Raw genomic sequence first — 15,536 nt, forward strand, 5'->3', positions numbered from 1 at the left:
TACGGTCGACATTCTGTTGCTGTTGTTTGTATGCACCGCTGCATGGATCCAGTAGTATTGGCAGTACAGCGAATTTGAGCATCGTGTCTTTGTACGTGTATGTCTTTGTATAGATTTCAGCGGAAGATTAAGACGGCTTGGAGTAAAACAGTCTCTGGCAAGCCTGGTGTGCCATTGCTATTGTGTTGTGGGTGTGAAAGCTCAGAAACGCATGCTGAACACAGGCACTGGATAGCTTTTCCTCCGAAACACTGTTCCATTTTTTTCCCCGTGCCATATTTCTGGAACTTAGGTCATGGCAAAGCTGAGTATTGAATATCAACTTCTATGATTCAATAAAAGATTTTTGTCCTATGAAAACACTCATACACAAATAGACGTACATGTATCCTGAGGCAGCTTTTGAGGACTTTCCAGCACAGAGAAACAATAATCGTTTGTCATTGTCGGATGCCCAAGGATGAAATGAATTCCAGTGTTTAGCCGGTATTGTTCTGTGCGATGGTGAGACTCCCGCAGCGTTTAGAATAAACGCCTGGCAGGAAGAGGAGAGCAGAGACTCAGAGTCCTGTCATGTTGAGTTTGCAAGCAACCCAAACAGAACTGGTACTAAAACACTCCAATCTAAGCAGAAATGTTGGGGCTGTTTTTCCTGAAGAAAGATGATCTTAAGTAACTATTTCGTTTATTTAGCCGAGGTCATAATCCTTACTGTGATCTGGTAGCCTAAATAAAAAGTTCTTCAAACAAAAACAAAGTTGTCGTGGTGTGTGTTTGCAGAGGCCGGTAAAGTACAAATCGTCTGGAAACTCTTTTAGTGTTGGAAGAAACCCCCCCCCCCCCCCCCCCCCGGGAAACGGGACTTTATTCACGATAGTGAGGGTCGCAGTTTAACAGTACAACATTCAAACCCATTTGAGTCTGTCTCAGGTGTTCGTGAAATGCGCTGAAGATGAAATGAAAAGACGTTTCGAGGGCCGTTTCCGAAATACCGCGCCTGTGTCTTAATCCGTGATTGGTTTTGTGACTGGGGGTCTCCCAACTTCTGTCCCTCCCCTTGGACCTGGAGGTCGCGGCTGTGCAGCTGTGCAGCTGTCAGCAGAGGCTGCGAGCCGAAGAGCGCGCACAGGCGAGCTCGGAATTTGCAACTTTGTAACTGCATGGCAGAGTGAGAGGAACGGCGCGAGGTAAGACAAAGCTGTCGCGAGCGTCGGTTCTGGCCGCGCGCGCCGCAGACGGGACGCATTTCGCTATGTTGATATTACTGGGGATTATTGAACAACGTGCACGCTCGCTTTTATTGCCAGAGTACAAAACCCCTTTTTAAGGGAGAACATTAAGTTACATACGCTGAATGCCAAAGCGCAAACTGTTACCCAACTCCTGCCACTGGTGTTTTAGCAGTTCTCCCTTTCTCCAGTAATTTTTTTTTTTTTTTTTTTTTTTTACATGCATGTAAAACATCTGTTGATGTTTTGGCTGTAGTATTTGCATATTTGATAAGCGCACGTAAATTTTGTTAAGCCGGTTTACCGTGATGGAATCGGTACTGTGCACGCAAATTCGTAGCTCTTAAAACTACTGAGCATTTGGAGAAGGGTAAGGTTTGTCGGTGATCTTGGAATAAATCCGGATAAATTGCATTAATTGGCAGCACTCTATTAACTCGCAAGTCAGCGTGCACAGATAGGCGTCCTTATTCATTTGGAAGCACTTTTTTATGCCTCATATATATATATATATATATATATATATATATATATATATATATATATATATATATATATATATATATATATATAAAACATTTCAAAATGTTTTAAATAACTTTCACAGCCCAGACTTCGAGGCGTTTTAGAGCTAATGCGAGCTTTGGAAACTCAAAGAGCGTTTACCTTCATCTGTAGTGAAATCTGAAGGTTCAATTCCGTAAGGACTCAAAAGATCTCCAAAGCAAACAGAACCTGCGCAAAAGTTGATTCCGGCAGTAGGGCTTTCAGGGCAAAAGCAATTTACCAGACACTTCCAACAGAAAGAACAAACTTAAATAATGAACCGGAAAAAAAAGAAATGATGGTTTGCATTGGTATGCATTTTTTAATGGCGGTCTATAACTTCACTTACTGTGGTTTTCACTTGTTCAGAAAAGAAAGACTCCGGCTCTTGCAGAAGTACTACATTGCATTAAAGAGCCACATAACACCTCATCAGCAAATTGCTTGGGCTTAAGTTCACGCAATGTTCACTCAGCAGAAACCATCTGGAGCTGAACGCCAGTAATAAGGGGCACTGGCCCTAAAGACCTCTTTCATAACACAGTTTCAATGACTGCAGTGCACGGTAGAGAAAAATCACAGCTGCGCAATGAATAGCCAGGCAAACTGCATAAAATAAGCGAATGCATGCATAATTCAGTTTAATACTAATGTCAGTATACTCCTGTCGCAAGGCTTAGTACTCTTGTTAGCAAAAAATAATGAAAAACAATTATTCTTCGAAAAACATTCACTGCCCGTATCGAGGGGCACATTAATGGCACTAAATTCAGTCCTCTGCCATGCATACAGTTGAGTGATTATGGGGAAATTTGCTCATGACGTCAGGATGGAACAGCCCTGTGGTTGTAAGTCTTGGGATGGACTTTAAGAGGCTGAGCTCAACTAGGAAGCCAGATGTTGGTTTTTAATCCAGAACTCTAGACTGGGTCAAAGAGCACCACAGGACATCTGGAGCACCCTTCCTAACTGGCCTTCTGCTCCCTCCCTCTCTCTCTCTCTATCTATCTATCTATTTTTCTGTCTTGCTCTGTTCAATTCTCTTTATCTCGCTCTCTGTCTCACTCTGTTCAACTCTCTCTCTCTGACTCTCTCTTTCTGTCTATATTGCTCTGTCTCTGTCTCTCTCACTCTTCATCTCTCTATCTCTGTCTATCTTGCTCTGTTCATCTCTCTCTCTATCACTCTCTGTCTCTCTCTCTGTCTATCTCTCTCTCTCTATCTCGCTGTCCATCTCTCACTCTGTCTAGCTCTCTCTCTCTCTCGCTCTCTGTCTCTCTCTCTCTGTTTATCTCTCTCTCTCTGTCTATCTCTCTCTCTCTCTCTCACTCTCCCCTAGGCTCTTCTGACCACCGGTGGTTTCTGGGACAGGAGGCAACCTTCCGCCCGTTCTTTGCGGGCTGCAGAAAGCTCAGCCGAGACCCTCCAAAGTCAGCGCCAGGCTGACCAGGAAGCGGCTGGTCAGGATGGACCTGCTGAGGTTGCTGCTCCTGCTGTGCATCAGTGGCTGTCTGTGCCAGCAGGATTGCACCGGGGTGGACTGCCCCGTCCTTCACAACTGTATCGAGCAGCTTCTGGAGACCAACGTCTGCTGCCCCACTTGCTTACAGATCGGCTGCAGCTGCGAGGGCTACCAGTACTACGACTGCATGCACGCCGGCTTCCAGAATGGCCGAGTGCCTGAGGGAGAGTCCTACTTCGTAGATTTCGGAAGCACGGAGTGCTCTTGCCCGCAGGGGGGCGGAAGGATCGGCTGCCATTTCATTCCGTGCCCGGAGCTGCCTGCTAACTGCATTGAGGTCTTGGAGCCCACGGATGGGTGTGCGCAGTGCAAGCGGATTGGCTGCACCCACATGGCGCAGCAGTACGAGGCCGGGCATTCCTTCCGCGTGGACCCCTGCCAAGTCTGCCACTGCCCCAACGATGGCGGGAAACTAATGTGCTACCCGATCCCTGACTGTGACCCACGGAGAACCCACAAACCCACGCTCACCACCTCCACGGAGGAGAGTCCAGCCTGGAGGGGTACCAGTGATCCCATCCGGCACGTCCTCGACCGTCAAGGGTCCTTCTCCAAACCATTTGCACTGTTGCACGCAGACAAGCTGCCTCCTTTCAATCTGAGCCCAACCCACATTGGTGATGAGGAGGAGGAAGAGGAAGAAGGGGAGGAAGATGACTACGACTACACTACTACAGATTCCTTTGAGCCGTCTTCGCGCGACCTCGTCTCTCCCACGGGGTCCTCCATTGTTCCGGCACCTCATGCAGAAAACATTCCTGCTGGTCGAGCTTTCCGTGAGGGTGCCAAGCAGGAGCTAAAAGAAAGATTCGGAGTTCACAAGCTGACCCCAAACAGGCAGCCGTTTCCGTTACAAGACGGCTCCATTTTGGCTCTCCTGGACAGTAAAGAAACGACTGGTGGGACAAGATACGAGTTTCACAACAACACCCTCAAAAAAGATGCGTTAAACATTTCCGAAGACAGCACAAATGAGGATCAATTTCCAATTTACAGAGCGAATGCAGATAACGAGGAATTCTCTGTTCACGGAGATACCCAGAGTTTTAGCCTTTATAAAGTCAACACTGACAACAATGTCCCAGAAGAAAAGAACACAGAGTTTGAGGGCTTCGCCATTCCCAAAGAGACCGCGGATAGTGGCGGGTCTGACTACGAGCACATCGCATACACTGACGCGTTCACGCCCTCTCCGGCAGCGACAACTCAAACCCCACCTCGTCTATGGGAGACAGAGGCCACGGCACCGTGGCCCCCGACCGACCGCAGTGTTTGGGCAGAACGGACTCTGCCGCTCGAGCCGGATGCCGGAGCTGATTCCGTCTGGCGCAGAGATGAGGTCAGTATGACCTTGACTACGGTGCCGTCAAACGATGTCACAGACAGCGGCAGGAATCCCGAGGACGACCGGATGGATGACAAATGGGAAGAAACCACCGTTAGCAGTTTAGAGGCCAAGACGGAAAGCGACTCGGGCAGAGGCCCCGTCCGTTCGGCGTGGAGGAGGGTCGAGATTGAAGGGACGCCGGGGTCCTCCACGGCCCCTACCATGAGATTCAGCCCAACCAGCCAACCACTGGAGGACAAGACCCTGGGCCCATTCCACGTGGGAGCGGAGGAGGAGGTGGAGAGGGAAGAGAAAGAACACCACCTCGGCTCCTTTCCCAAAGGCCATGAGGGTGAGTACACAAGCGCTTTGTTTTCCCTAACAACTGCTCCGAGCCACGCACGTGCATCTGGGCCTTGTTCGGACCTCGAGATCGGTTTTAATGTGCTTTGACCGACGGTTGACGTTGACCAGGCACGGCACGCCACAGTCGAGCCTGATCCCACTAACAGCTGTGGCTGCACGCTTACAACGGCGACGCTGCGGAGCGCAGAGTGTCGCCGATCAAAATGGGCCTTTCTCACAAAGGCCGCGATGACTTGCTTTCGCAGCTAACACGACACCTCTACCGCAAAACACTTTGCTGTGATTTCACAGCACGCGCGAACACCGTTTTCGCCTTCCGTAATTGATTTTGGCACTTTAACGCCTGTTGACTTTTTACTGGAAATTTGAGAGCGAGCGCAAGCATTCGACAGTGGGATCGGCGAGCACAAATATTCAACAACGCACCTCCCCGTTGAACACATCCTCCTCGCTCTTCCCAGACAAATTAACACAATCCCTCGCGCAACAAAGCACCCTTGTATCGTCTAGTGAGCTCTAAGACTCTATTAGCACAGGATGCCAAGACTTGTAACTGCACCCTAGGCTGCAAAGCGGTGCGTGCCTGAGTAGCGTTTATACGATCAGCTCGTGAAATTAGTTTAGACTCGAACCGCATCTGTGAAACTGTTTAACGGAACAGTTCAGCGAGGGCGCGAGGGGACCTCTGCACTTTGTCTTTTTCCAAATAAAACTGTGAACATGACACAGAATGTGGCATCAGGGTGGATTTAGATTCACACCCATAAACCCTTGCCAACAGTGGAAAATATCATCACTGACGTAAATCAAGTTAGCTCAAGTTTCCTGTGTTTTTTTTTTTCTTTCTGAGGTGCTACGCTGCTGAACACAATGAGTGGTTTCTGTGTTTAATCCCTTCTCAAATAGAACTATGCAGTATTGACACAGCTTTCGAAAATGTGTCACTCTGACGATTCAGTGTGTCCTCTGTTTGCTGCTTTTTTAATTACTGTCTGGCATTTCAGCTAATCAGAGCCAGCCTTTCCATTATTTCAGCATTACAGCTGCGCGGTCGTATATCTCATTTAGATGAAAAGGTCAACTAATTGTGTGTGAGCACCTGGAGGTGCCGGCCCTGCACGTCTGGTGTAGGTAGCATGCTGATTTAAGATCAGTTCTACATTTCCCCTTCGTGGTCAAGGTTTGATTGCAAGGGGTTTTTAGAGAGAGAGAGAACTGCCCTAGGTCAGTGCTGAGGGGTGTCTTGGACCCAGAACGCACATTCCGTGTTGGGCCAGATAAGTAGGAGAACTCTCGTTATCCTGTTGTGTGCAATGGGCTATGCCTCAACCAAAGGGCTCTCTCAGAATAGCAGCACTCGGGGCTCATGACAGGTAGCTTCTCCACCTCCTATATGTCAGATAGCAGTGCGAGGAGAAAGCTTTTTATCGCACTGATAACACAGATGCTGCAAGGCAGCCCAGCTGTTTATCGTTACGCTCATGTATGGTCACAAGAAACATGCCCCGAATTTGCACCAGCTACAGAGTGCTCTGGGTGATATGTCCAGTTTGTCAGCAATGCCTTGTGAATCATGGATGACGGACATGATTGAGGACCAAGTCTGAGGTCGCAATTTCACATTAATAGTACATGATGAACTGGTAGAACATGTAAGAGCTTGTTTCCTGCATTTGGAAGACACGTGTTATTACTGTAAGTTACAGGAGACGACAGACTGGTTCTTTGAACCACAATTAACACTGAACAATACGTCATTACTGTAACCCAGATATGACAGACTGGTTCTTTGAACCACAATTAACGCCGAACAATACGTCATTACTGTGACCAAGATATGAGAGAGTGATTCTTTGAACCACAATTAACGCCAAACAATACGTCATTACTGTAACCGTGATATGACAGACTGGTTCTTTGAACCACAATTAACACTGAACAATACGTCATTACTGTGACCAAGATATGAGAGAGTGATTCTTTGAACCACAATTAACGCCGAACAATACGTCATTACTGTAACCATGATATGGCAGAGTGATTCTGTGAGCCATCTTAACTGTGGGAAAAGTATTTTACACAATATAAGTCATTTTCAGACACCATTCCAGTTCTGCCACCACTGACAGACTAAAGTGAAAAGCAGGTAACAGACGGCCTGCTGTACGTAGATGATAACGAGAGGGCTTCGTTGGGAGAGCTGATTATCCCAAGCCTGGCACTTAGTGCGGCGTGAACTGCAGAATTCAGGTAGGAGCCAGTTTGAGTTTTTCTACTCGGCAGTTTGTTCAGGTGACTCACCCGCTTGCACGGCGGCAGAAACGGGCGCTCTACCGTTCATGTGATCAGATGCCTTACATGAAGCCACCCACGTACCGCTACATTTTAAAGAGATTCTTTGATACTTTTTCGCTCTATGCAAAAAAATAAATAAATAAATAAATAAAATGTGGACAGTGTGTCAACCTCAGACAGTGCTGTGTCTACTGGGTTGCATTAAGCATGCATGAGTGACATTCATTTAGTGATTTTAAACTTCCAAACCCATGCACAAAATGGAAAGATAAACTGTCCTTATTGCAACATGCTGCCTCCTTTTTATTAGAACTGAAAAAGAAGATTTATTCGGGGAGGACATGGACAGTGGTGTGTGTCAAGCCTCCCTGATGAACGATTCTTCCGAAAAGTTGGACTCCAATCCATGGGGAAACTGTCGACGCGGATTGATGTGTGAGGCAAACTTTTGGCAGTCCTGGGAACAGGGAACTGTCCCGAGCGCCCTCGGGATCCGGACAGGATTAAAGCTTCCGCATAGTACATTTGGAGGTTCAAACACACTGCAACCGTTAACATACTACCGGAGAAAAGCACACATGCTGCTTTTTACTGTATGGTGGACCTGCTTGCAGCTAAGCATGAAATGGAGCAACGCTTACATGATACATGTATTTGTGACACTTTTTGAAACTTTGAAACAGTTGAATATTTCCACAAAATATTGGTAATGTTCCCTTTTGACATCTGTACCAAGGATATTTGTTTTGGTTGTCGTATTAGTCACCCTGGATGCAATCTGTGTTTCACAGATAACAGTTGTGATTATGTCAGTATTAGACCTACTCGTGCTATCAGACCTACCTGTACTATAAGGCCTAAGAGTATCATTAGACTAATCTGTAATATCAGACCTACTTGTACATTTAGGTCTACCTGTAATATCAGACCTACCTGTACCATTGTATGTACCTGTACTAGCAGGCCTACCTGTACTGTGAGACCTAAATGTACTATTAGAGCTACAAGAACCTCTACTGCAAGTGACTATAGGTCTATTCTCAGAGAGTGGGGATGAGATGGACCCTTATGTTGAATCATGTGGGTATAAATAATGAAATATCTTTCCTCAGGGCTTTAAAAGGACCCCATATATTATGTTCACCAGCGCAGCGCACAGTGACACTGTCCGTTCGAAAACATACGTGTTCAAAGCAGCATGTCTAAGTCACCGCGTCGATGCAGTGCGGTTCCTTGCTCGTGACAAATATTGCAGGATTGTCACAGTTTATTCTCAAATACACCCCCCCTCCCCATTTCTGGACTCTTGCCGTGGTCCGGTCTCGAGTAGTATTGTATTTCCAACATTACGGTTGATGTTGGACAGGCCTGGACAGCCTGCTCCACACAGCCTTGAGCTCACTGTCGACCTCACTGGGTGGGAAAGGGAGTTTGGCCTGGGGTCAATTTGAATTTAAAACGGGTTTCTGCGTTTAATCACCTGTTGAATTGCCTTCATATTGTGATAATGTGCTCCCATGCAAGGAGCGTCTAAGCCTTCTGCGTAGCTGCGGCAGTGAGACCAGTTTACATCCTGTGACAGATTTACATGGTTGTGAAAACAGCACATCACACGAAGGGCTTCCTTCGCTCTTCGCCGCGTCTGGGCGCTCCACCATCGCCCCAGCTGCAGTACGCCTCCGTCCCATTGCGGGCCCTGAGGTGCTGAAACACCTTCCCTTCTAACCATGAAAGCAGGTACGACACGCACGACACCCCGGTTCCTTCTCGCCCCAGGGTCACTGCTTGGACAGCAACACCGTGCTCCTAGACTGGACACCCGTACGCTAACAACAGAGAATCAACTGAATCGTGCTGTCTGGCCTTGAAAACGTTGCAAATTCTCTTGAGCCGAGGCCAAGGGAAACACTGCCCCACTGGCAGGATGGCTGGCTTTGGGCCAGAAGCAGACTTGGTGTATTACCTTCTTGAGAAGTTGTGGAATATTATTGCGTTTCGTTGCCTCTCCGCTCAGAATGTCCTCCTAGTTTGTCCAGTCTCTCTCGGAAATAGGAGCTGGTGGAATAATTCTCTCATCTCAGCTGATAGCTTAACTTTGTAGTGACCTATTTCTGCGGCTCCTATGTGTGGATATCCCAGCCCAGGGTAGGCCAGCTCATATGTACAGCTTTTATGCATGGATATCTAAGCACACCAGTCATATTGGGTCGCAATCCTCAACACCCTGTCATTTCATTTTTTTCTATTTTCTGTCACATTGCTGCTTCTGAATAGTCATACATGTGTAAATTGAGGCAACAAAATATGATTTGAATATTTCTTATTACATTGAGAATATAAGTTGCCCTGTGGATGGGTTTGCTCGTAATTAAAGCTGTGCAGTGATGGTAGAAATAATGATTTGCTCTACAACTAGCTAACCACGAAAGGCCGTGATTAAAAGGTTAACAAGTTCAAATTAGTCTTATGGCCAAATGAAAATAATTCCTAGTTATATGCTGCAGACACACAATGAAGCACACGAATGTGTGTTGTGTTGCGCTCCTTGTCTCATGCTGGCTGTTCTCTTAGCGTTTAGATGAATTACAGTTTACACAATCCAATAAATTGCAGACAAAGAGGCCTGTGTCCAGGCTCAAATGTGCTGTCTTTATTAACCAAGATTAATAACTCAACTCACACTTGCCATAACTCTGGAGACCTCGCTTATGACATTTGCCAGATGCCCTTAACCAGAGCAGGACTCTTACTGGCATAACATGGTGCATTTGACCAGACGATCAGACGGACTGAACCCCAGTCCCCAACTAAACTACACCAACCACATAACTGGTTTCTGTTCTATCCTTTGACCCACCGGAGTCTCTCAGCTTATCTCCAAGTACAGTAAGATGAATAGCCAAGCGCCTTCCACCTATTGTCCTGACGCCATTAGCCCTGTTGCTTGTTTACTCACAGAGAACACAGGCAGCCTTGTTAAGTGCTTGCTGCTCTCTGAAGCCCCTGGTTTACTGGGCGAGAAGCCCCGTTTGGGAGAGTTATAATGGGGAGGTGCTCATTAAGGGCTTTGACTGCTACTAGGAATGTGCTCTTCAATCAACAAGCACGCTTGTGTTTCTCAGGGCATTAAGATATAGATCTTTTATAAATATGTGAAACAATAGCAGTCTCAAGAAAGATCTCGCTGCAATGCAGAGAAACAGAGAGAGAGAGAGGGAATGAGAGAGGGAGAGTTTGTTTGGGAGGGGATGTTTGGAAAGAAATTATTAGGAGTCAAAGTTCCCAATTAAAGAACTCTGATATCACAACACCAAGTCTAATCTCTGTCCTCAGAAAGCTCATATAAGCCTTTTAGTAGAAGTTGAGGCTAACACGCCCGAACCCGTTGGTTTCCCCCAGTGATGTGACTTATCCTGTGTGCTGTGAAAACGTAAGCTGTGCCACAACCGGAGCTTGGCGTACAATCATCCTGACCCATGTCCACGTCTCCACAGCCCTGTCCGCGCCGTAGCGTTTCCTGAGTGAGCTGCCGTTGGCGATCTTCCAGACGGCTTAGCCAACGGCTGCGTCTGACCTGCTAGCAGCAGGACGGCCGACACGTGGACAGTCCCAAGAAACAAAGCATAACATGATCAAGAGTTTCTGACCCTTTGACAGAGAGGCTATGGGGTCCTTCCATCTCCAAAACAACAGCAATACAGAGCATAACATTCTAAAATACTGTATTAAATATCCTGGCCGGCTATTATAAGAACCATTACATACATGGTTCAAATAGCGTGATTATGGCATCTGAATCTACTTATTAAGCAAACTTTCAAAACAATATTTTTTGCTTTGATGATGTACCTGGCAAGAGACAAAGGTTTAGTTTGAAATTAGGGAGGATGGGAAACTACAGCTGTGGATGTCATATGCTTTGAAGTATGAAAGCAGTTGCATGAAACCCAGACATCCTCACCCTGGCTTCCGTAGCCTCTCTGCCAGGAGGGTCCTCGTGTACAGTGTCTGAGCCGACATGCGTCTGCCGGTGATGGATTACCAGACGTGATTGGCTTGATGGGAGTCTGGAGACCGGATGCATACAGGGGGTCACTTAAAACAAAGGCACGGCACGCGGTTAAAACAGAAAACTGGAATGTTCTTTTTCTGTGGGAAACAGGTTTTGTGTCTGTATTAATTAACACTAATTAATCAGTTATGTTCTGTAGTGGGCTTAATTAACACTGTTGGGAATGGCTGAGGGATTTCATTTGGTTGAACTGAGAAGTTGAGTCTTATTCAAATTGAACTGGGATGCATCAGACCAGGATAATGAGAAAAGAGGATTCGGAATGCTTACACAGGAAGCGCTGTGACGGACAGCTCGTTTCGGAGCGTGGATGTCAACAGGTGAAGACAGACGGATTGGTAACTAGAGAAAGGAAAGGCAGTGTTGAAACCAGCCAAAACGGATTAAAGACCGACAAGAGCCAACTACCACTGTGGCTTGTTACTTCCACACCAGTCTTGTATATACTGCCTTGCCCTTTGTGGTATTTGTTCTGCATTTTTCTTTGATATTATTCCGTTTTGTATGACACACTGTCTTTTAAAGTTTTGCGGCTGAGCTGCAAAAGCCCAAGTTGTCCTTATTCTTTTTCACATCCGCATTTGTGGACCAGGCAGCATACGAGCTGTAATTTTGGGAGGTCTGCTAATTTGTTGTTTAAAAAAAAATTAAAAAATCGATTTTCATTCTTGGACAAAGGACAATTTGGCTCGCTCATTTGAAATGAAAAACCTTCGAGCCCTCGTTCAGAGCAACGAACCGAGAGGTTCGGTTTATCAAATGCAAGGTTTCGAGTGTCCTGCTCGGACGCGGAGAAGTGCGCAGCAGACCCGTTTCGCTAAATTGCATTTGGAAATATAGCAAACCATTAAAACCCCTCTGTCACCTTTAGTCAGAATAATGCAGTCCACAGGACGTTTGTTTGCTGGGATTGGCTGTGCGTTAGCGCGTGGAGATCCATTTGTCACTGCTAAGGCCGGATCTGCGAGGCCGTAACCCGTGTTCGCAGACTACAGTCTCGCAGGAGGACGTTTTTGCTTGATAGCACACTGCCCTGTTTCGTCACTTCTGGGTCGTTGTCTGGTGTTCCTGGTCTTTCAGAACATGCTGCTTTGGTTTCTCGAAACCTGAGGTGAACGTGGGGTTTCCTGAGTGTCGGTTCCTGCTGACTTATCACCCTGCCTTTACCCAGGGGTCAGAGGTGATGAAACGACGACCAATCAGAATCGATTGCTGACTGATTTCATGGATGGGGGTGAATATTTTTCCCCAGGCAGTGTTCATAATGACTGCATTCTGAACTGATAAAGAACTGTGTTCGTTAAACTGCATTTAATTGCATTATCTTGAGAAGACACGGAAATATCCATTTATGACTTATTGTGCTTTATCATGCAATATTCTGTGATTTTTTCTTTGTTTTTTGCTTTTTTTTGCCTTTGTTGTATTAACTTTGTAAATTCTGTCCCAATTTCCCTTGGGACGACATTCCAAAAATCATACATTTCATATGCTGTTGGTATGCAGCCAGAGGTTAAACTCAAACTGAATACGTGCCTTGAGTTTTATTCCCATCTGTTGCTGAGAGACGACCTCATGCATGATACTGATCTGTTCTCAGGAGTGCACACTCACACTCTGAAGAGGGACTGGTTAACAGGGTCACGCTAGTCCAAGAACATGGCAGTGACAGTCAATAAACTTCCCATCTCCGAAAGATCACATTACCGCACGACTCCAGCAAGCTATGCAATGGTATTCTGACCAAACTGAAAAAGCTTAACGAGGTTCTTGTTTTGTTTCGGGTTTTTTTGATAAGTACACCCCCCACCAAGAAAATAAAAACATTTTACCCTCTTAAATTTGTCTAGTCACCTTTTTGTTCGAAGCATGAGTGTTTAAAATGTGTTGTGGTACAAAGAGACCAGTGCCAAAATTCTCCCCATTTTACCGGGTTAAAACACACATCTACACCCACATACATGAAACATTGATATTCATAACCCCTCCAGTCGTACTTTTGATCTCATCACTTTAAGGATCTGTTGTTTTTCTTTGAAAATGCTTTGTTTCGCACTCATCTGCTCTGCAAATGAGCCTCCAGGGGACCCCAGCTAAGTCCAGGGAATCCGTTGGGTCATGTGAGCGTTTAACGCCACGCTGTCTCCACTCGGACGCACGAAAGATCCACTGCCACTGCGCTGCATTATAGTCACAGAGAATCTGCTCAGGGCCGCCGGGGGGGGTGTGTCAGTTTGGTGGAAATCCACTGGATGAAGCGCCGCTCGCTGAACACATTCTGGCTTTTGGGACGTCAGCTGTGGATATCCCACTGCTCACCACCCCTCACCTACAAGCTCTCTGCTTTTCGACCTTTCTGCCCAGTTAGTCGGAGCCCCGTTCAGTCGCACGCGCGGTGTGGGTCGTATTGTGGCGCGCTGGCGCGAGAGCAGCAGACCGTTTGAAATCTCTCCCTGCTACATGCCAAACCATGCGCTGACCTCACAGACGAGGACCTGACAGTGTCGTATATCGGCAGCGCGGTGCCATGTGCTACAACCCAGAGTGCCCTGCAGTGACCCACTCAGCAGCCCCGTAGGTCACATGACCAGCCCCAGTCTGCTTGCTGTAAGACAAGGCCTTGGAAAGGCTAACAGTAGAAATCATCCTAACAGTAAAATTCATATGAAAACCTGACGACCTAATATATGCCGCATGTTGACAATACAGTACATTCCCAAAGTCAGGATTTTATAAAGTATTTGCAATCTGTTGCATATTTGTTTTGAGATTATGACATGCAGGAGGGCTGTACTAAGGTTTAGCCTAAGAGCAATTACCTCTGACGAATATTTTTACAAAGAGATTCCCAGTGGTGTAAACGGTAGTTATTCCTCTTTCCCTTTCGAGCTGGTTGGCTTCGTCTGCGTGGGCTCGTCCGGCTCAGGGCTTTCCCTGTGTGGGCCGTGGAACTGCGGAGCAGGTCACACCTCCAGGGCTTTGTTTCTGCCAATCACGCTGAGGGAGCCACGGCTTCTCTTTTAAACAACAGTGGTCTCGGAGACCTGGGGTTATGCACGGCGCCGAGCATTCTGGGAAGCTTGTTTAAGCACTTTCACTTAAATAAATGGTTGTTCAACGGCGTTCCAGGTGGCTCTGCGTTTTAGCAGGTGGCAGAGGAGTAACCCCACCCCACCCCTCTCTCCTGTCAGTCTGTAGATGGAATTGCATCTAACATCTAAATAATGCTGTGCAGTAGTAACCGTTCCCGATCTCTGCTGTGCGCTGCAGTTTCAGGAAGTGCCCCCCCCCCCCCCCCCCCCTGTTTATTTGTCACACAGTAGCCGTGACAACCAGTCTAACGTTTGCTGTGTAGGGAGATATCCTTCACCGGGAGCGTGGCGGCGCAGAGAAAGAGACACTGTTCCGCCCGTTCTTTTTTCCCAAACCACTACTCAAGCGTTCCAGCGTTTACAGTCTCGTAAAAATGACTTCGGCGGAGTCGGGTTTGAGATCAGCTCATTCGCATTCGCCCTGGAAGAAATAAACAAATCAAAACCGCCAACACTTGCACGGAGGGAAAAAAAGGAGCATCAGTCATGAAGTGGAGAGGCTGAGGGGCCGTCCGCTCTGACGCCAGCAGGCCCGTTTCCACCCGGGGAGCGTTTCAGCGGCCTTGATGCCACCCAGGCAGCTGTTACAGGTTCCCTGTCTCCCATCGTCTTTGGAGGCGCTTAGTTAATGAGTGTTTACGCCGCCATTTGAAAGTCAGGCTTCGGGAGATCGAGATCGGCTCTCGGCCGTTACACACCGGAGCCGCTCCCACGGAGTCGTGCAGATTCATCCCTTGTTTGCCTGCGCTGGGAAAAGGATATTTAAGGATAGCTTCGTTTCAGACTAAAGATGGCAGAACAACACAAGTATTCTAGTCATCAGAGACCTCGCTCGATAAACCGCCGGGGCGATCCTTACCGGATTTTGAAACGTCTTCGTGCCTGGAGGCAGAGTTAACGCAAACGGTAGCTGGTTTGCCCGGAGGTGACGTCTGTGATGTGAGCGTACACTTTCAGCGCTGAACCGTTCGCGTGTGCTGTTGTTACTCTGGTGGTACCCACTCATGTTGGAACCCCCCGCCCAAGTCGTGACCCCTGCTGCGCGTTTGTGCAGCAACAAACAAAGCCTGCACTGGTCTGCTGCATC

At 47.2% G+C, this 15,536-nt stretch overlaps 1 protein-coding gene and 1 long non-coding RNA gene across 4 annotated transcripts in view; one reads left to right on the forward strand and one right to left on the reverse strand.

Annotated features, from left to right (window-relative positions):
* The first annotated feature begins 3,127 nt into the window (after nt 1-3,127).
* Nucleotides 3,128-15,536, forward strand: part of fbln2 (fibulin 2) — a 36,522-nt gene continuing 24,113 nt past the window's right edge. For both annotated transcript variants that reach the window (XM_035520291.1, XM_035520292.1), the window contains exon 1: nt 3,128-4,976. In XM_035520291.1, coding sequence (XP_035376184.1) covers nt 3,242-4,976 — 1,735 coding nt within the window. In that variant the 5' untranslated portion in view covers nt 3,128-3,241. The remainder of the gene's footprint in view (nt 4,977-15,536) is intronic.
* On the reverse strand, nt 9,910-14,601 carry LOC113590016. Of its 2 annotated transcripts, XR_003412061.2 has the most exons (3): nt 14,177-14,601; nt 11,628-11,699; nt 9,910-11,380 (listed from the first exon to the last, which is right to left on the reverse strand). It is a non-coding gene; the product is annotated as an uncharacterized LOC113590016 (long non-coding RNA). The 2 variants fall into 2 exon arrangements; XR_004775361.1 differs by having other exon boundaries at nt 9,910-11,699.

This window comes from Electrophorus electricus, chromosome 20, assembly GCF_013358815.1.
Source record: "Electrophorus electricus isolate fEleEle1 chromosome 20, fEleEle1.pri, whole genome shotgun sequence".
In the NCBI taxonomy this organism is placed as follows: domain Eukaryota; kingdom Metazoa; phylum Chordata; class Actinopteri; order Gymnotiformes; family Gymnotidae; genus Electrophorus; species Electrophorus electricus.